This window comes from Martes martes (genome assembly GCF_963455335.1).
Source record: "Martes martes genome assembly, chromosome: 3".
Classification (NCBI taxonomy): Eukaryota; Metazoa; Chordata; class Mammalia; order Carnivora; family Mustelidae; genus Martes; species Martes martes.
The window spans coordinates 440,655-461,424 of NC_137890.1; the positions used below are offsets into that span (position 1 = coordinate 440,655).

At 59.7% G+C, this 20,770-nt stretch overlaps 1 protein-coding gene across 1 annotated transcript in view; it reads right to left on the reverse strand.

The window, feature by feature from the left end:
* The window catches only part of TMEM255B (transmembrane protein 255B), a gene marked incomplete at both ends in the record, with an annotated part of 37,241 nt that extends 17,340 nt beyond the window's left edge, over positions 1-19,901 (reverse strand). Inside the window, 3 exons of the mRNA XM_080798798.1 lie at positions 9,477-9,539; positions 11,714-11,856; positions 19,856-19,901. Coding sequence (XP_080654924.1) covers positions 9,477-9,539; positions 11,714-11,856; positions 19,856-19,901 — 252 coding nt within the window. The remainder of the gene's footprint in view (positions 1-9,476; positions 9,540-11,713; positions 11,857-19,855) is intronic.
* Positions 19,902-20,770: the final 869 nt, after the last annotated feature.

Here is a 20,770-nt window from a genome sequence, read left to right on the forward strand (position 1 = left end):
GCTCGGGCCTTCAGGGAGGACAGGCTGATCCGCTCCTACTGGCCCGAAACCCGAGGCGGCCCAGCCCCGTTCAGCATCGGGCCCCATCCCTGGCTCCTGGTCCAGGGGCAGCCTTGCGGCACCCAGGGAGAGACCCTGTCGGAAAGGGGCCACCACGTCCCTTGGGGCTAGTCCCCGGCCAGGGGCCTGAGCATGAACAGGGTCACCTTCGAGCTCACAGGCCGTGAGCGCGTGTGTCCATCACGTCCTGACATCTATGACCTTGTGGTCATCTGCAGGGTAGGCCGGCCTCCCTGCAATTTCAGGAGCTTGGGACGCAGCCCCATGCCCTCCACCGGGCCCCCCAAGCAGCTGTGGTCTCGGGAAGGGGGGCAGAGGCCCTGACACAAACCCAAAGCCCACTCCCCAGTGAGAACGCCGCCGAGCACCCCTGTGCACACGGCCTACGATGCTCTAGACCCCAGGGCACCCTGGACTACACAGGCCACACAGCCACGGCGTCAACTCTCTTTCCGTGGTACCCTCCCCGCTTTTGCGTCTGCTTCCCTCAGCCCCAGTCATCCCCCCAGGCCACTCTGGGGTCCTCAAGGAGTCCGGTGGGGTCTGGGGACAGCCTGGCCGCTGGGCCCTCGTTGGAAGTGGGTGCCCCCACCTCGTGCTCCCACACCCGGCTCAGGTGCCAGCCGGTACATCCACCAAGCACTGGCCACTTGTCTGGGAAGCTTCCAGAAACGGCCCCGCGCCCGACCGCGGACAGCCGCTACGCCTCTCTCCGCAGGCGTGCGAGCGGGGCGTCGCCAACTCCCCAGCGAGTTCCTCTTGCACGGACTCGGCAGCCCCCAGAAGAGGCCACACTCCACGTCCTGCTGTGGGACCAGCTCTGACCCCGTGGTGGCCCGGTGACCTCCCACGACATCTCTGCCCGGTTCCACCGAGGACACGTGGAGCACCCTTGGCCGCTGCCTGGCTGCCCTCGGCTCTCCGCCAGCAGACCCGTCCGGTCAGCTCTCCCACAAACTGCCCCGTCCCTTGAAGGCTCTCATCAGCTTCGACCGGCCCGGCCTTTCCGCCCACCGCCCTCACGGAGTCACTGCCCGGGCCAGCATCTCGCTCCACACCACAGGGGCCACTGCGCAAGCCCTCGACATGGGGGCCCTGAGCCCACAAGGACAGAAGTGAACACTCCGCACGGGGCCATGAGCCCGTGAGGATGGAGGTGACAGGCCTCACGCCCCGGTCCCCCACCCGGATGAGGGGCAGGGCACCTCTGGGCTCGCAGAGTTTACATGGCAATAGGGAAGCCAGATTAAAAACCGAACACCAGTGGATAAAGTTGGGTTGACAATGCAGGAGAAAGAGAAAAAAGCGGGTGCGAGCTTGTCCCCCGTCGTGGACAGGCCTCTCGTCCGGGGCATGAGACACACCCGGGACTACGCAGGGCTGCCACGGGGTCAGGTCTCGCTGGGCCAGCGGCACTCTCAGGGAGGTCTGTGAAGGCTGGCCTCGGGGCCTAAGAGCCCTCTGTTTGCAGGGGTGGGAAGGGAGCAGGTGGGGAGGGGACAGCTAACTCCTGGGGACGATGACCCCGGCAAGTGAGACCAGGGTGGGAGCTGGTGTGGAGCAAGGGGCTGGTCTGAGGTGACACCTGGAGGGGACACAGGCCTGGCAGAGTGGTCAGGCCACGGGGCTCAGAGAGACATCTGGGCCGACAGAAGGGGGTTAATCAGAAGGGACAGGTGGCCCCCAGCACAGGCGCAGGGGCTCAGTCTGTGGCCCAGGGGCACTTCGTGGACTAGGCTGGCGGGGACATGGTCTGCCAAGGAGAACGTCACCAGGCCCTCGCCAGGGCGCCCGCGGGCGGTCCTGACACCCCAAAGCAGGGGCCAGGACTCCTGGGCCATCCCTCACCAGGTGTCCCTTGTCCCCGTGCGTCCCTCGTCGCCTTCGTACCATCTACCCCCGCTGTGATTGGAGTCCCCCTGTTGGGGACCCTGGGGCCCTGAGCCTGGCCCTGGTGCGCATCCCCACACGGACCACCCTGCCTCCCCCGGGACCCCCCAGGCTGCAGTCCATCCACACTCCCGCCGTCCACATCTCCCCGTTTCCAACCACAAGGATGGGGCTGGAAATCAACCACGGGTGGAAAAACGGAAAATCCGCAGATGTGTGGAAACCAAACATCACAACCTTAAACAACCAGTGGGTCAGAGAAGACGTCGGCAGGGAGGCCACACCCAGGTTGAGCTGAACGGGTTGAAATCGAGTGCTCGGGGAGCAGCCGCAGGTCGGCGGGACTCTCGGCCGCGAACACACGGACGAAGCAGGCGGCTCTGGTCAGGCCCCGGGCGCCAACTCCCAGCCAGCCACGGAAAGGGCAGAGGTCGGTGCAGAGAGGAAGCACACGGGAGGGAAACCAGACAACCAGCGCTCCTGGAAGTCGGCTCTTGGAAAACATCCACAAAGCTGGCAGGGCTGAGAGGACAGGAACCAAAAGCCCGACGACTCAAATCAGAAATGAACTTGGGAACATCGTCACCAACTTTACGGGAATTACAAGGATTATAAGACGAGGTGGAGAACTACTGTGTCAACAACTGTGGTCACCGAGACGATCCGATTCCCGGAAGCAGAAATCACCCACGCGGGGCGAGAGGAAACTGCGGGTCTCGCACAAAGCGAGACGGAGTCGGCCACGGGAACCGCGGGGGAGACGCGAGCGGGTCTGCAGACGGGGCGGAGGTAAGACCGACGGGACCCGCGCTGGGGGCAGAGCCTGGGCACACGCCGCCCCAGGGGACGAGTCCACACGGCGAGCTCACCTTCCGGCTCCAGCCCGCCCGGCACTTCCGACGCCCAGTCCCAGCCTCGGGACCAGCCCTTCTGAGCCTCCCTGGCCTCCACCACCGCTCCCTGCGCAGCCCCTGCGGGAGCCCCATGGAGACCGGAGCCCGTCCCGGTGCCCAGCCCGCCGCACGCGGGGAGAGAAGCGGAGGTCCCCGCCCAGGACAGAGGAGGCGCGAGGGAGACCGGTGCCCTCGGAGCAGCAGTGGCCGTTCCTGCCGGTGTGACTGCTCTGAGGTGAAATCGGTCACTTCTGTTCCTACGACACGGCCGCGAGCCCGGCGGCCCGGACACTCGCTGCAGCTGCAGGTGTCCCTTGCTCTCTGTGGCCGGGCAGCCACACCACACCGGCTGTGGCTCTCCAGCAGGAGGTTCCCAGGCCCTTTCTCCACGGGGACACACGTGCATCGTCCAGAAACCGCTCAGATTTCCCAAGCAGGCGTCGTGGGGACCCACGGCAGCGGAAACCAACTCCAGCCCCTTTGTGAGCGTGAAGCCGTGGAAACAGACCCCCGGGAGCCCCCAGTCTGGTCGGCGGGATGAGGGCCCCTGGATGTTGGCTCGCAGCACCAGCGAGTGGGAGTCACGGGGGACGCACGCAAAGTAAGGGTCGCGGGACGCCCCCCTGCAGAGCGGCCCGTGCTGTCCCGGCACACGACTCACGCGGCCCCTGCGTGGCTCTCCGCCCCCTACCCCTGCCACCGACGCTGCGCAGAAAGGAAGGGGGCCGTGCAGGCGGGACAGAGGTGGGTGACAGGGTGGGGCCTGGCAGGCGGCCCCCCGCGGGGCTCCAAGCGGGCAGCCCCCCGCCCAGAACAGTCCTCACGTGATCACGGCTGCTGCGAAGCAGGTTCCGGTCGTCCCAGGCCTCAGCTCCCGGGCTTCAAAACCAGAGCTGGACCTACTTTCCCAGCACAAGCCCTTGTGGGGCCGTGGGGGGGTCGGGCGGCTCCAGCAGCTTCTCCATTCACCCCGCATGCCTGCCCTTCTCCCAACACGAACCAGACTTCTGGAGGGTGTAGGTAGTGGCGTCTCTGCCCGGGAGAAGTGGTCACCCTTGTCCTTCAACCCCCCCCCCCCGGCATGGCCCACGGAGTCGGAGAGGAGAAGGGTGAAGGAGCCGTACGTTCCCGTCCCGGGAGTGGGGCCGAGGGCCAGTCAGGCGCTGCAGGGAGGGTCCACCCTCCACTGCCCCCGGGCGCCTTCCCACGTCCATGTTCGGGCTCCTCGGCGCAGCGAAGGGCGTCCCAGGCCGGTCCCAGGGACCCCGCTGCCTCGGCTTCTGTGTGCGGAGCTAAGGGGCTGGACAACCCCCAGTAAGGCTGGCGAGGGTCCCGCGTTGTCCAGACCCGAAGCAGAAGAGGTGAAGGACGGTGGGGGGATGCAGCCGGGGCCCCGTCACATGGCACAGCAAGACCGGCCCCCCTGGACCGGACGAAGGCCGCCCGGGCTCCTAACCTGCGGCAGGAGACATTTCTCTGCGTGTCGACTCCCGACAGCCTGATGGGTTCTGTGGACTTTACACCAGGTCCCAGGAGGGTTGCCATGTCTGTGTGTGTGTCTGTGTGTGTCTGTGTGTCTGCCTGTGTCTACGTGAGTCTGTGTGTGTCTGCGCATCTGTGTCTGTGCATCTGTGTGTCTGTGTGTCTGCCTGTGTCTATGTGTGTCTGTGTGTGTCTATGCGTGTCTATGTGTCTGCGCGTGTCTGCGTCTGTGTCTGTGTGTCTGTGTCTGTGTGTCTGCACGTGTCTGCGTCTGCGTCTGTGTGTCTGTGTCTATGTGTCTGCGCGTGTCTGTGTCTGTGTGTGTGTCTGTGTGTCTGCCTGTGTCTATGTGTGTCTGTGTGTGTCTATGTGTGTCTATGTGTCTGCGCGTGTCTGTGTCTGTGTCTGTGTCTGTGTCTGTGTGTCTGTGTCTGTGTGTCTGCGCCTGTCTGCGTCTGTGTCTGTATGTCTGTGTCTGTGTGTCTGCACGTGTTTGCGTCTGTGCATCTGTGTGTGTGCCTGTGTGTCTGTCTGTGTCTATGTGTGTCTGTGTGTATCTATGTGTGTCTATGTGTCTGTGCGTATCTGCGTCTGTGTCTGTGTGTCTGTGTCTGTGTGTCTGCACATGTTTGCATCTGTGCATCTGTGTGTGTGTCTGTGTGTCTGTCTGTGTCTGTGTGTCTGCACGGGTCTGCATGGGTCTCACACGTACAGAGGCAGATTAGGTGGTTCGCACAAGCTCTCGGTCCCCGGAGTGTCCTCCCGGCTCTGGGGCCGTGTGGACAGCAGAGCAGGCAGTGAAATCGATGACTCATGCATCCGTCCAGGGCAGGAGAAGGCAGTAACTCACCATTAAGAGAAAAATGTGAAAAGCTGACTCATTCTGGGCATTCTTAGGACATTGCAGGAGACTCACTAGAGGCGGGTGGAGGTGATGGCAAGGCCACGCTCGCAGATTCTACCCCGTACCTTCTGACGGAGTAAACTATTTATAGGTGAAACAGTACTATGTCTGGTATTTGCTCCAAACAAAATGGGACGGGAAGAAAGGGGTTGGGGCCAAGATGGCCACGAGGTGATTTACGTCCTCTGCCTACTTTTGCATACGCTTAAAATGTCTATCGGAGGAAAGTGAAAAGAAATCAGGAAAGAAAAGAGCACCCTTGCCCATCTGGGCGCACGTGAAATGCGTTCTCTCGGCCATTTACCGGCTCAGGACCCCAAACGCCCTGAAGGCCTGGGTGCTCGAGAACGGGGTCTGACCGTGGCCACCGTGGCGGGGCACCTGCTCTGGGCCAGCACTGCGTTGGGTGCTCCCAGCAGCCCTGGGAATGAGGAAGCCGGGGCCCAGACGGGTCCAGTCAGCTCCCCCAGGTCACTCGGCTCCTCGCGGTGGACACAGGTTTCAGTCGGCATCAGCAGGAAGTACGGAGTTCGTGGGTCCTCGCGTCCTACAACGTCAGCCTGGAGGGCGTCTTCCTGACAAGGAGAACCGAGACAGTCCCGGCATCACAGACAACCCTCCGAAGGGTCGGCTCTGGTGTGTAGGCGAGCGGAGCCCTCACTGCTGTCCTCTGACTGGAGCCCCGAAACAGGCCTCCGAGCCCCGAAACAGGCCCCCGGCATCCAGATCGGAAAGAGGAAGCAAAACGACCTCCACTTCCAGGTGACACGACCTGAGGGACGCAGAGTCCCGAGGAAGCCCCTAGAATCTGTCAGGACAAGAGAACGGGTCCAACAAGCTACAGGATACAAGAGCGACACGGAGAATCCACTGCGGTTTTACACACGCGCCATCGAGCATGACGTTAGGGAGGAAATTCCGTCCGTGATCACCTCCGAAAGAATGAAACACTTAGGAATACACTTAGCAAAAGAAGCACGAAAGAGACTCTTAACACAGCAGAGCATTGTTGAGGGAAACGAAATGGATCTAGAAGACACAGGAACTCGTCCCACATTCACGGGTCAGGACACGTAACATCGGTACGCCGGCGACACCCTGCAAACTGACCCGTAGATCGGGCACAATCCCCGTCAGAACCCCCGCTGACCTCGCTGCAGGGAGGGGCAAGCTGGCTGGAATGACCAGAGCAATGACCAGAGAACGACCAGAACGATCCCGGAAAAGAGAAACCGAGCAGGAAGACTCGTGTTCTGATCTCAAGACCACCACAAAGCAGCAGTACCTGAGCCACCGCGCACGGACAGACAGACCGACCTGTGGACGGAAAGGACGGGACCGGGAGCGCAAAAGCAGACGCACACACGTGTGGCCAAGAGGCAACCCCCAAGCGCGTCGAGACCCATTCACTGGGGAAAAGCCGGACTTCCCACCGAGGGAGCGGCCACACGACGGCAGGGGGTGGACCCCTACCTCACAGCGTATGCAAACATTCACTCAACACGGACCAAAGACTTACATGCAAGTGACGAAACTCAGAAAGCATGGGGTGAGTCTTCACGATCTTGGAGCTGCCGCGGGATTCTTAGAAATGGCACCCACGGGGGCACCTGGTGACAGAGTCAGCTGAGTGTCTGACTCTCGGTTTGGGCTCAGGTCATGATCTTCCCAGCTGGGAGGGGGAGCCCCGCACTGGGCTCCGCGCTCAGCCCACAGTCTGCTGGAGACTCTCCCTCCCTCTGTGTCTGCCTCTCCCACCCGTGCTCGCTCACTCTCTCAAATAAATGAAACTTTAAGAGAGAGAGAAACAAAGAGAGGAAGAAAGAAAGAAATGGCCCCGAGAACGCGAACGACGGAAGAGAGACGCTCCAACCGGCTGCAGCGAAACCGCAGACTTCTGTGGCTCCAGGCGACCGTCAGGAAGGTGGCGGTGAGGAGAGTCCACAGACAGGAGCGACCGTTGGCAGGTCGCGCATCTTTCAAGGGTGACGAGGGGCTTGGATGGGGAACATGGAAAGGACTCTGACAAGTCAGTGAAGCAGACAAGTCACCACCTTAAAAATCAGCCGAGGATGTCAGCGGCCGCTTGTCTGCACAGAGAGAAGGCCGATGAGCCCGTGAAGGGAAGCGCCGGGTCACCAGTGATCAAGGAATCTACGAGATCCCGCGTCATGCGCACCAGACAGCTGAGCCCGTGTGCCGGCGGCTTGAGGAGCCCGGAGCCCTCGTGCGCGGCAGCTGGGGACACGGGGTGGCACAGCTGCTCTGGGAAACAGGCTGGTGGTTCTGTCAGTGACTGCCATGGACTCGGCCGTCCCACTCCCAGCCACGAAAACATGGGTCTTTGAATGTCCACAGCGGCCCTGTTCACCGACGCCCCAGGCGGCAATGGCCACCGTGCCCATCCCTGACGATGGTACACACGGTGGCCCATTCGTTTGCCAGAACACGACTCAGCCATAAAGCAACGTTGTCCTGACACGGCCACAGAGCGGCTGGGCCTGAGTGACAGGAGTGGGGCACGCTGCGGTCCAGACCTGAAGTGGATGGTGGGCGCCTGGGGCTGCAGATGCGGGCGGGGGCCCGAGGGCTGACCACGCAGGTTTCTGGCTGACAGGGTGGAAACGTCCTCCAGTCGGCTCTGGTGACAGTGGTGCACCCACTAATCGCTAACGGTCACGGAGTTTTACATTAAATGTGTGAATTATATCCCGATAACGCTTTTCTAAAGGGGGGAAGAAACAGGCGCCCATGAACCAGGTTGGGTCCGCACCGCCCACAAAGGGTGCTGGCCCGCTCACCACGGGTGTGTCGCCTGCCCTCCCACGTCACAGCCAGCCCTGCCCATCGGGGAAATGGCATGGAGAAGCGTGTCGGGGCTGTCAACGTCAGCCACCTCGGCGGGAAGGGAGAGCTGGGCGGGAGCGGAGGAGGGACGGCCCCGGGGACAGCAACCCCAGACAGCGGAGGCCAGGGTTGCCGATTCTCCCCGCGGGGCCGCGGCCGGGAGCCCTCCTTCCAAGTCCTGCGCCTTACGCCCTCCGTGCAGCTGTGAGCCCCTGACCTCCCCAGGGACGGTCACGAGTTAACGTGGGTCAGCATGGAAGGAACTCAGTTTCTCCTGCTGAAGGTTCTTAAACATCGCTCGGGGGAGGGCCCGGAAAGAGTCTCGTGGTATTTTAGGGGACCTCTCCAGAGTGTCCTCGGGCAGACCCAGGAGCCAGGGTGCTTCTGTTTCTTGGGTCCTGCCTCTCCCCCCTGCCTGCAAGAGACTCCGGGCAGAGGGGACCTGCACAAGGCAGGCAGGGTGGGGTCCCACGCCCCCGAGACGTGTGGCAGAAGCTCCGGGGCCCTCTGTCCACCTCTGTGCAGCCAGTGGCCCGGAGCAGGCGCCCCCCAGCCCAATACTAAGGACGAAACACCTGTTTCTGCCAGAACCCAGACCTCTCTGACCTACTCGCTCCCCAGCCCCACCCCAGGACCTGCCCCTCACCCCTTCTGCCCCAGGGGCCGTTCCCTCGGTGTGGGTGACGACAGTGGCCACCACGGCTCAGCCACAGACCTTCGCCGTCAGCCAGGAGCAGGGACACGTAGGGTCCTCTGCTGCAGCCATCGCACCCCGTGAGAGCCCTAGAGGCTGGGCCTGGAGAGCAGTCAGACGCGGCCACGAGGCCCCAGCCCCCTCCGAAGACCTCTCAAAATTCAACACTCGCTGCCACCATGGACTGGGAAAGCGACTGACTATTCTTGGAGCTCCAGCCCCAAAACAGCACGTCAGCAAACAGACACGACATTGAAATCACGAATCAAGGTACGATGTTCGGAAAACCGATCAGGGTTGGCATTCATACACCCCGTGTCTCCTCCTCCTCCGCGAATCCCGTCAGAGCCCTGGGCCCCCCTGCTTGTCCGTCTACTCCTCGTCCCTCCTCGGCCTGGGAGAGCCCATACCCGACACACCCCACACCCTGAACTTTTCTTCCTGTGTCTCAACATCAGCGGCTAGGCTGTAGGAGGCACCCCACGACCCTGGAAGCCATGCTCACTCAGACTAACCGTGAAGGGCACCCACTAAGCCCCGAGTCCAGAGTTGTGCAGTGCACAGCCTGGGGAACGTGAGCCCAGACCCTAGGTTGCTGGACTGGCGTGGGCGGCTTTCCTAGGATGCCCAGCTCTAGCCGTAACATACTCTGGTCAGGGCACACCCTCATGGCCCCGCATTCAAAAGAAACCACGCACATTCTTACCATTTGCCTTCTATTCTCCACCAGGTTGAGGCCAGTAATTCCTAAGAAAGCTCCGAAGCCCAGCTGCACGGAAGAAAGAACAAAGGAGAAAGCCCCTGGTCAGCGCCCAGGCCGCCGGCCGCCCTCACAGCAAGCAGCGCGGGACATCGCCACCCTTAGAAGGCTTTCGGCCAAGGGACAAGGCCGGCCGGTCCCGCCCCCCTGCCGCCCTGACCACCGAGTGGCAGACAGGCTCCTGCCCGCTGAGGTGGGCTTCCCGGACTCAGGCAATGCCGGTGACTGGAATCGAAGTTGCCGAAACCTGTCTCAACTTCCACGTTCAGCTACTCCAAGTCCTGATCACAGAGAGGAGCGTCCCACGGGCCCCTCTCAGCCGCCACGGGGGTCGCCCCTTCACGGTGGCCCAGAGCATCCGTCTTCTGCATCCGCTGGTCAGGCGAGCGGCCCACCTGACGTTTCTCCCGGGCCAGCCTGAGGTCCCAGCCAGAGGACGGCTCCTCGGGGGAGACACTAGGACCCCGAACCGAGGGAAGGCAGACAAGGAGCTGCCAGTCGCCCAAGCACAGGGGAGCGTTGGGCTCAGGTGAGCAGGTGGACAGGTAGCCTCGGGGCGGGGAGGAGAGAGAGGAAGGAGGCTCCTGCGTTGGGAGGACGCCGAGGGGGCCTTCCTGTCCCCGGACGAGGGGTGGCGGGCTGTTGGAGAAGCCTACCCTGGCTGTGCTCGCCCCAGAACGAGGGATCCAGGGCGGGGCACAGGGACCCGTCCACTGACTGTGTCCACCTGGCGGGAGACGTCTGTCTGTCACATCTGTCAGCTTGACCGGCACCTGGGGACATCCCTATGCAGGGTGCTGACAGGGGACTGGGGGTGCGGGGCCGCTGGCGGCAGGTGGCTGGGGGGCCCCAGCTGGCGGTCCGGCGCACATCGGGGTTTGGGGCACTGACCCGCAGAGCAGCACCGTGGCGGGCGCTCTAGGTCACCGTGTCAAATTCAGCGCCCTAAAGTCAGAGCCGCTCGTGGCCGCACAAGCCTTGTCTGTGGAGACGCCGTCACCGAGGATCTACGAACTGTCACGGAGGAAGGAGGAAGGTTCTCGCCTTGTGCAGCTTCAACATACCACAGTCCAGCCGCTCAGTTCAAAAGCGTCAGAATCCCATGCCGGCATCACCACAGGGACGGCTCACCGGCTCCCGCCCTCGATCCCATAGGAGGAGGGGCTCGAACGCCCCGGTTTCTCCTGCCATCGTCTCCGCAGACGGGAGGGACTTTGCCCGCATTTTCCTGTGCATTTCGTCTGTTCCTCCGTAGCCTTTGGAACCGGCCTGGTCCCGGAACCCAGTTCCCTCGGAGCAGACGGCCCTCGACACCTCGACACTGTGTCCGGGGTCCCCTCCCTCCACCACCCCCGGCAGAAAGGTGGGGCCCCCAGAATACGGGCAGCTCTGAAGACTTTACTGGTGAGACTTTCTCTGCACAAACACTCTTTATATGTCGCCTCAAATACTGCACAAGCAGATCATGTAGATCATAAATAAAATAAAGTAGGTGCAGTGGGGACCCTTGGAGCAAAGTCTACTGCTAACAACAGCGCACGTGAATTCACAATCCGAAAAGTCCCCTCGACCATCCTGAGTTTGGGGAGCACCTCCTGCCGGATCTCAGTGGGCTGTCCCGTCTGCCGGGGGCATTCCTGTCCGCAGCCTCAGTGTGGTGTGGATGGTGGCCCCTCCTGCTGCCCCAGGAGAGGGACTGACTGGCACAACCGCAGCTGGGGCTCCTCGGCCGGCCTCCACTAAGACGCGTGTCTGTTCTCCCAGACGGGGTGCAGTCAGTATGCTGTTTTGGGGTGGGTTCAACCTGGAGGTCCTGGGCCAAGTCCAGGCCAGGGTCTGGCCTGCTCCGGCACCTGTGCCACGGCTGGCTCGGGCGTCCTCCACCACCAGCACCTCCCCCCTCTCCAGCTCCGACCGTGCGACCTCCGACCCACTTGCATGGGTCCCCCGTGCTCACGCCACCCGGCCACACGAGGCAGGATGATGGTGTCTCTTGGGGCAGGCCAGCCAGCAGCCGGCACAGCCACAGGGCCCCGGGAGGACACAGGGGCCGCTGGGGGCACATTCTGCTGACCACAGCCACCCACAGCGGTTCCCCCACTTACGCTCCAACCCCATGAGCTGGAGTGGAGAGTGTCACCCCCCACGCCCTCCCGACGGGCCCCGAGGGCAGCAGCACTCACGATGGTCCCTGGGTAGTAGCCCCCCACGGTCACGTTCTCTGTCCTGGTGGTGGCGGCGAGGCCGACGGTCAGAATGGAGGCAGACGCCACGAGCAGAGACCCCAAAAACCAAAGGGAGGCCTTCTTTCTCCTCGCAAACCCTTCTAGAAGGAGGACAAACGAGGAACCGTCAGCAACAGGTTGGATTCAGAGCAGGGTCCCGCCAGACCCACTTTCTGCCCAGGCCACTCCCTCCTCAGGCGACCGCAGCGGCCTCTGGGAGACCCCAGCCCACCCACGGGCGTGGAGGCCTCTCTCCAGGGCAGGAGATCAGGGCGTCCCTCCCCACCCATCCACCCACCTGAAAGGACCCACCCAGCTCCTCGACGTCCTTCCTAAGGACATGCGTCGGCACCTCACAGCCTCACCGGCAGTTCGTTGTCCCACATCTAGAGGCGGGAGCCGCCGGCCGCGGACTCCCTTCAGCCCCCGTTGCTCCAGGGTTCAACACCGGATATCGGACCCCCCAGCGGTGACCCCTAGGAGGGCAAGCGGGGATGTCTTCTCCCTGCCCTGCCCTCTTGCCTGAGATTCAGTGCCCCCAGGGCTCACCCCCAAGCCAATGCCCACCCTGGCCTGTATGTCCCCCAAAGCCTTCATCCTGGCAACCCTCAGCAGAGGCCATGCCTGACCCGTTGTCATCCACCGAAATGAGGAATGTTCATTAGGTCCCGCAGGAGATCTCTCAGAGGAGCCCGTCCCTCGGCCTTTCTCCCTGTCACCCTTTCCGCTGCCTGGAATAGGAGCATGAAGGCAAAGCCCCGAGGTCACGCTCGGCCCTGAGGACGCCTTGTGAACAGAAGCCACACCTGCAGAACGGCGGAGCCGAAGACAGGCCTGGGCTGTCTCTCTCCAAGCTCAAGTAGCAGAATAGTCTCGGACTACAGCCGCCGCTTCGGGGGTCCCAGGATCCGTGGGCAGACATCATTCTAGGTGTCACGGAACTCAGGAAAGCAGCCAGAAAGGAGACCTTCTGCCTCGAGTCTCGACATCTGGGTTTCTCGTTCATCTAACGTTCTTCCCTGGGGTGCATCTTGGGGAAGGCGGGGAGGCCTCCCTTCCAGGCTCTGTTCACACACAGACACCCACGCCAAGCGCGGCGGCGGCCGCCCAACCGAGGCAGCCGGCCAGGAGAGAATCCACGCCGAGTCCAGACAGGCTGCTGGGGTTTGGCTTTTTTGAAGCTTAACTGTCTTGATCCCTGTGATTCCAAAATGAAATCAGCATGAAAGAAAAACAGGTGGCAGAGGGGCAGGAGGCCGAGACGACATCAGCTCGCAGGCGATCAGCTGGACGGTTATCAGACCATCCCGAACACCGACACACTCAACAGGAGATCGAAGAGAGGAAGAGCGGCGATTCTAGGATCAGAAAATCGACCACTTCCTGGAAGGTAGGACGTGCAGAGAAGTGAGTCCAAAGTGATGGGAAGATAGGCCGCGGGGGAGAGGGGAGGCTCCCGGCAAGCGGCGGAGCAGCGGAGCACAAAATCCGAACTTCTAGAAGTCGGCTCCACGGAGGGACGTCGCTCCAGAGGCTAAATGAGGGGTGGAGCCCTCGCGGGGACAGTGTGGTCTCAGGTCCCGCAGGGTCACTGGAGGATCGGGGGTGTCTGAGTGAGGCAGAGCTCGCAGGTATCGCAGCAGGAAAGCCGGCTGCAGAGACGGAGCCAAGGAGTCGGTTCTCAGATCGGGGTTACCTTAAACCATGATCTGACGCACAGTCAGGCCACTGCCCTTAGAGCAGGGACCCCGCAAGTGGCAGATCCAGGGACACTCACCTCCCTCCTCCGGGAGGAGTGGCTCAGGAGCCTGCGGCAGGAATGTGTTGGGTTTGGAGACTCCAAATGGGGCTGCGCGTCAGAGACAGAGACGCTCGGTCACAAACCAGGGGAGTTCAGAGCACAGCCAGAGACCAGGGAGACGGGAGGGACTGACTGCTTCTCTCTGCGGGCGCCCAGAGGAGGGGTCCCCGAACTCTAGCCTCCTCCTGGCTGGAGATTGGGAGTCCGCCATTTTCATTCCCGTCCTCCAGAGCTCTACGGAAATTGTTCGGGGAACAAAAGCTCCGAGAGCGAACCCGAGCAGATTGCTTAGCCCGGCCCCTGGCAAGGGTGGTGCAATTCCGCCTCAGGCAAAGACACTTGAGAATCAGAGCAACAGGCCCCTCCCCCAGATCAGCAAGAGCATCCGGCCATGACCAAACTCACCGACAAGGAGAACTGCGAACTCCAGAGCTAGGGGAAAGCAACGCATAGAATTCATGGCTTTTCCCATGACCCATTAGTCTTGCACAGTTAAATTTTTTAAATTTTATTTCTTACGCTATTTTTAAATTTTTCCTCATTCCCATTTTAACCTTTTAAACTATTTTATTTTATCATTACCTTTTTAAAAATTTTTTTAAAATTTTCATTGTTATAGGCATATTCTATCCCTTCATTGTATTTAACCTTATTTTTAGTATACATATAGGTTCTTTTTCTTTAAAAATTTGGGATACAATTTCTCCTAATAGATCAAAATGTACCTTAAATGTAGCACACGGCTTTGCTCTAATCTCCAGCCTGATCACATACTTTCCTCTTTTTCTCTTTTCTTTGTTCACTTTTTAAAAAGATTTTATTTGTTTGACAGAGAGAGAGACCGCGAGAGACGGGACACAAGCAGGGGGAGTGTGAGGGGGAGACACAGGCTCCCCGTGGAGCAGAGAGCCCGACACGGGGCTCGATCCCAGGACCCTGGATCGTGACCTGAGCCGAAGGCAGCGGCTTCACGGCTGAGCCACGCAGACACCCTCTTCTTATTCCTTTTTCAATGAACTTCATATCTTATCAATTCCTTTTTTAGAATCTTTTTTAATTTTCATCTTTACAGTCAAATTCCATCCCCTCATCGTGTTTACCCTTATTTTCTGCACACATATAAGTTTTTTTTTTTCTTTAAAATTTTGGGAGGTAGTTTCTTCTAACACACCAGAATACCCAAAACCAAGTGTTTGGCTCTGTTCTACTCACCAGTCTAATATATTTTTTCTTTTTTTCCAGTTTTTTTCTCCCCTCAGTTTTGGGTCTCTTCTGATTTGGTTAGTGTATATTTTTCTGGGGTCATTGCTACCCTTTTAGTATTTGGTTCTCTCATTCATCTATTCTTATCTGGATAAAATGATAAGGCAGAAAAACCACAAAATAAATAAATAAATAAATAAAAGAACAAGAGGCAAGTCTAGGAACCTAATCAATACAGACATAAGTAATACATCAGAACCAGAGTTCAGAATGACAATTTTAAAGGTGCTTGCTGGGCTCGAAAAAAGCATGGAAAATATTAGAGGATCCCTTTCTGGAGAAATAAAAGAACTGAAATCTAACCAAGTTGAAATTTAAAAAGCTATTAATGAGGTGCAATAAATAAAGGAGGCTCTTGCCGCTAGGATAAATGAGGCAGAAGAGAGAATTGGTGATACAGAAGACCAAATGACGGAGAATAAAGAAGCTGAGAAAAGACAGACAAACAACCACTGGACCACAAGGGGAGAATTCGAGAGATAAGTGATACCATAAGACGAAACAACATTAGAATATTTGGGATCCCAGAAGAAGAAGAGAGAGGAGGGCAGAAGGTATATAGGAGCGAATTATAGCAGAGGATTTCCCTAATTTGGTGAAGGGAACAAGCACCAAAATCTGGGATGCCCAGAGAACCCCGCTCAATTCAATAAAAATATGTCCACACTCCGTCATCTAATAGTAAAACTTATAAGTCTCCGTGACAAAGACAAAATCCCGAAAGCAGCCCAGGACAAGAAGTCTGTAAAATACAATGCTAAGAACATTACATTGTCAGCAGACTTATCCACAGAGACCTGGCAGGCCAGAAAGAACCGGCATGATATATTCAGAGCACTAAGCGAGAAAAACATGCAGCCAAGAACACTGTATCCGGCTAGGCTGTCAGTGAAAATAGAAGGAGAGATAAAGAGCTTCCAGGACAAACAAAAACTGAGAGAATTTGCAAACACCAAACAGCTCTACAGGAAATATTGAAAGGGGTCCTCTAAGCAAAGAGAGAGCCTAAAATTAATAGACCAGAAAGGAACAGAGAATATACAATAACAGTCGCCTAACAGGCAATACAGTGGCACTAAATTCATATCTCTCAATAGTTACCCTGGATGTAAATGGGCTAAATGCCCCAATCAAAAGACAGAGGATATCAGAATGGATTTAAAAAAAAAAAAGACCCATCGATATGCTGTCTGCAAGAAACTCATTTTAAACCCAAAGACACATCCAGATTTAAAGTGAGGGGGTGGGAAACAATGTACCAGGCTAGTGGACACCAGAAGAAAGCCGGGGTGGCAAGACTTATGTCAGATCAATGAGATTTTAAGCCAAAGAGATGAGGGAGGACACTTTATCATACGCAAAGGGTCTGTTCAACAAGAAGATCTAACAACATTAAATATCTATGCCCCTAACGAGGGAGCAGCCAATTATATAAACCAATTAATAACAAAATCAAAGAAACATATTGACAATAATACAATAATAGTAGAGGACTTTAACACCTCCTTCACCGAAATGGACAGATCATCCAAGCAAAGGAAATAGTCAACGAAACCAAAAGACAACTGACAGAATGGGAGAAGATATCTGTAAACAACACATCAGATAAAGGGCTAGTATCCAAAACAGTTATCAAACTCAACACCCAAAGAACAAATAATCCAATCAAGAAACAGGCAGAGGACATGAACAGACATTTCTGCAAAGAAGACATCCAGATGGCCAACAGACACATGAGAAAGTGCTCCCCATCACTCGGCATCAGGGAAACACAAAACCACAGTGAGATCCCACCTCACCCCAGTCAGAATGGCTAAAATTAACCAGTCAGGAAATGACAGATGCTGGCGAGGATGCAGAGAGAGGGGAACCCTCCTACGCTGCTGGTGGGAACGCAAGCTGGTGCAGCCCCTCTGGAAAACAGCATGGAGGTTCCTCAGAAAGTGGAAAATAGAGCTACCCTGTGACCCAGCAATCGCTCTACTGGGTATTGACCCCAAAGATACAAACGTAGTGATCCGAAGGGGCACGTGCACCCGAATGTTTATGCAGCAATGTCCACGATAGCCGAACTATGGAAAGAGCCCAGTTGTCCATCCACAGATGAATGGATAAAGAAGAGGTGGTTCATATACACAATGGAATACTCTGCAGCCATCAAAAGAAACGGAATCTTGCCATTTGTGACAACGTGGATGGAACTAGAGGGTATTATGTTGAGCGAAATAAGTCAATCGGAGAAAGATAACTATCACATGATCTCCCTGATATGAGGAATTTGAGAGGCAGGATGGGGGGTTTGTGGGGGGAAAGGAGGGAGAACGGGAGGGAGGGAGACAAACCATAAGAGACTCTTAATCTCACAAAACAAACTGAGGGTTGCTGGGGGGTGGGGGGACGGGAGAGGGTGGCTGGGTGATGGACCCTGGGGAGGTTGTGTGCTATGGTGAGTGCTGTGAAGGGTGTGAGCCTGACGATTCACAGACCTGTACCCCTGGGGCTGATGCTACATTCTATGTTAATAAAAAAAGAAAAGACAAGAAAATCGGGTGTTTCATTGCGCACCCAGTTCTTCAGTCGACATTGTGTGTGTTTAGCGGGGAGCAGCCGCGGACCCGAGGGCAACCTCCGGGCTCGGCCGCTGCACACACTCGCGTGCACGGCCCTGGCGGCTTGGGTGAGACCGCGCGCGCCTTTGGTCGTTCGGCAACGCTCAACGGCAAGTCCAGGTGCGTCGCCCGCGATGGGGACCCTTACACGCGCAGGAGCAAGTCGTCCCGCGAGCCCACGCGGACGTCCTCCTCCTCAAAGCACTTTCGGTTGCTTTTTCCTCGGTTCGTACGTCGCACACGTTAGGCCCAAGGCGTCAGGCAGACCGTGCGGCGTCCGCTCCCTGCGGCGCACCTGCCACGGCCTCTCAGCGCCTCGCGCCCCCGCCCGGCGGCAAGTCCCCGGCCGAGCCCGCAGAGACGCTCCCGCGGCCGCTCACGGAGCCCGAAGCTAAGCGCGGCTCCCCGGGTCTCCCCGCGTCCCAGTCCTCCGCTTCGCCCCGGGTCCGGCCTTCCCTCGAGGCTCCGGCTCCCGGAGGCGCCGCCGCTCCGTCAGCATTCCCGGACCGTCCCCCGGTGAACCGGAGGCCGGAAGGACAGCGGCGGGGCCCACGGGGCACGCGGGAAGCTCGGCGCCGGCCAGCGGCGGGGTCCGACCCCAAGCACAACACAGGCGATGAGGAGAAGACGCCTGCCCGCACGTACTGTCTCTAAACACAGGACGTGACATAAACATAAGGGAACGAGAAAGACACTCAGGGGGGAAGGTAGGACCCCTTTATAATCACCCCGAGACGTGCGTCCTTCGGTCTGGTTTGGAGACAAAATGGTCCTGTGCCGGAGGAAGACCCCAGAGCCCCCCGGACCGGCCCCCGAGTCCTCCTGCCCGACGCCGGACGGCCAGCACGTGCGCTGTTACAGCGATGGGTCCTGCCTCGACCAAGGTCTCTCCTGTCCGCTTTCTAGCCCGCGGGCAGCTACCCAGACCGGCCGGGGGGCCTCCAGCCGCCCGGAGGGGAGGCCCGTGCAGCAGGGTCCGCCTGCCCTGTTTGCTGCCGGACCCCACGGCCGGCTCGGAGCGACAGGCAGCTTTCTGAGTGTGGCCTGGAGGCCCTGACCGCAGTTTCCCGCCCTGGACAGGAGAGGCAGTGACAGGCGGCAGCCTTACCCAGCCCTCAACGCTGTAAGTGGCCGGCGAGAGCACGAGAGAGTCGGGGACGCAGGGAGGTCGGGAAAGGCTCGTCGCGGGTGGAGAGCACATCGCGACGGGGAGCGGGCGCTGTTAACCGGCTTTGCTCCCTCTGGGAGAGGCGTTTGAGGGGCGACGCTGAAGGCCACCAGCGGCATCTCCCTGTCACCCAGCCCCAGCCCTCTCCCGGCCACAGCTCCTGGGGGAGCCTGGCCGCACCCAGGCGGAGCAGATCCTGTCCCCGAGACCGGGTGCTGCAGCTGGGAAGTGTTCCGGGTCACGGTCCCCCTGAACCGGGGCCTTGGCCTCCCGGAGAGAAGAAGCCACTCACTTCATCACGTGGGGACACCTGGTCCCAGAGGCAAAGTGGCGTCCCCTGGGAAAAGAGACCGTGCAGAACCCTGCGACTCAGCCGTCTGCCTCCTCTTTCCTGATCTTACGGGCGACAGGGGCAGGGTGCTGCCCACAGAAACATCGAGTGACCGTGCTCAGAAGGCCAGCCAGCTGCCCGAATGCTGGTGCTGGAGGTAAGAGCCTCACTCCTGGTAGAATTCCTCATCCGACGGAAAACGAAGTGCTCTTTAAACCCCAGTCACTGCAGTGTGATAACGGAGTAACAGCCGGTGGCAGCCCTCGTTGTCGCGCACGCTGGTAAGGAAGCCCCAGGGAGTAAGCCGGGTCTGGAGGGAGAAGACACAGGCTCACGGAGCACCGAGCGCCGGAGGGTGGGGGATGTGCGTCTGTTTCTTTCAACCAAGAAGCCGGATTCTTTTGTCATTATTTAACAATCAAACAACATCGACTCCTCTGGTTTGTAACAAGAGACGTCCCAAAGATGCCGCAGGCAGCCGGGCACGCGCAGTGGGACGCCCCCCCGCCCGCCGCAGGGAGCCTAGGAGGCGCACCCGGTCTGTCCTGCGGCTGAGGTCTCCCCCTGGGAAGCAAGTCTCGCTGCCCCTTTCAGAGTCTGCCCTGACCCCCCTGAGGAAAACACACCCTCTCTTCTGAGCCTCCTCCAGGCTGCGGCAGGTCTGGCCACAGAACAGGGTTCCAGGAACTTGTGGGGCAGAAGGATGTGGGGGGTCGGAACAGAGCTGTGGCCACCCTAGGGGAGGCCGCCACCGTCCCTTGAACCAAGGTCTAGTAACGCCTGAGCTAGGGCAGGGGAGGTGGTGGGCGGGATCCCTGGTAACAGACTGGGAGACAGGGAGTCCCCTCGACCCTGCCCTCGACCCCCGCCCGGGACTCCAGCCCACGGCCTGTCCCCAGCGCGGCCAGGATGCCAACGACCTTCTCACCTGTTGCGTCCAGCAGGGCCAGGGGCCCAGGCATCGGCGGCTGCATCCCGGAGTAGGGCCCGCCGTCCCGGTGCCCAGGGCACGGAGGCTGTCTGGGCTGTCTGGGCTGGCAGGGATCCCCCAGGATCGGAGGATCCGTGGCTCCGAGCCCCGCCCCTTCTCTGTATGGACCGCCTCCTTCCCACCTGCACTCCCTCCCTCCCCCTGCCGCCACAGGTCAGGGTACTTGGAGGGCGGGGGGTGGGGGTGCCAGGACGTGGAGGGCCTGGAGGGAGACCGGCTGGGGACTCCTCCAGGGCGGGGGGTGGGGGTGCCAGGACGTGGAGGGCTGGAGGGAGACCGGCTGGGAACTCCTCCAGGGTTTCTGGTCGGTGCTCACAGGCCCGAGGCTGCGGGGCGGCGGGGGGTGGGGGGGTGCGTTGTTAGGGAGGGATGCCTGTGGGCCGGCCCACCTGCCCTCACGGGGCACCTGCTGCAGTTGCTTCTGCCCCTGTCCAGAGGGGTTAGGGTTAGGGCCGCTCCCCTAGAACAAAGGAATGCAGGCCCCCGTCACACCCCTCCTCCTCTCACCTTCACCCCCGTCAAGCTGGCACTGAGTAAAACCCCCGGTTAGGATGGGAGGAGCCAGAGAATGGGGTCCCGGGACCCGTTGCCTCGCTTGGCGGCAAGGAGAGGGTCTTGCAAAGACCGTTGGTGCCGTTTTTAAACTGTCAGAGCCGGCCCCTGATGGCAGAGCTCCCGGCTCCCTGGGAATCAGGGGGCTGTCGTGGGAAGCAGCACCGTGCCCCACGGGATTGGCCGGTCAGCGGGGAGGCGGGGACTGGGACTTGGACTAGGACCCGGCCCTTCCTCCCCAACGACGCGCCCACGAGCCCCGGCTATCCACTGCTGTCATCGAAAACCTGTGTTTTAGGG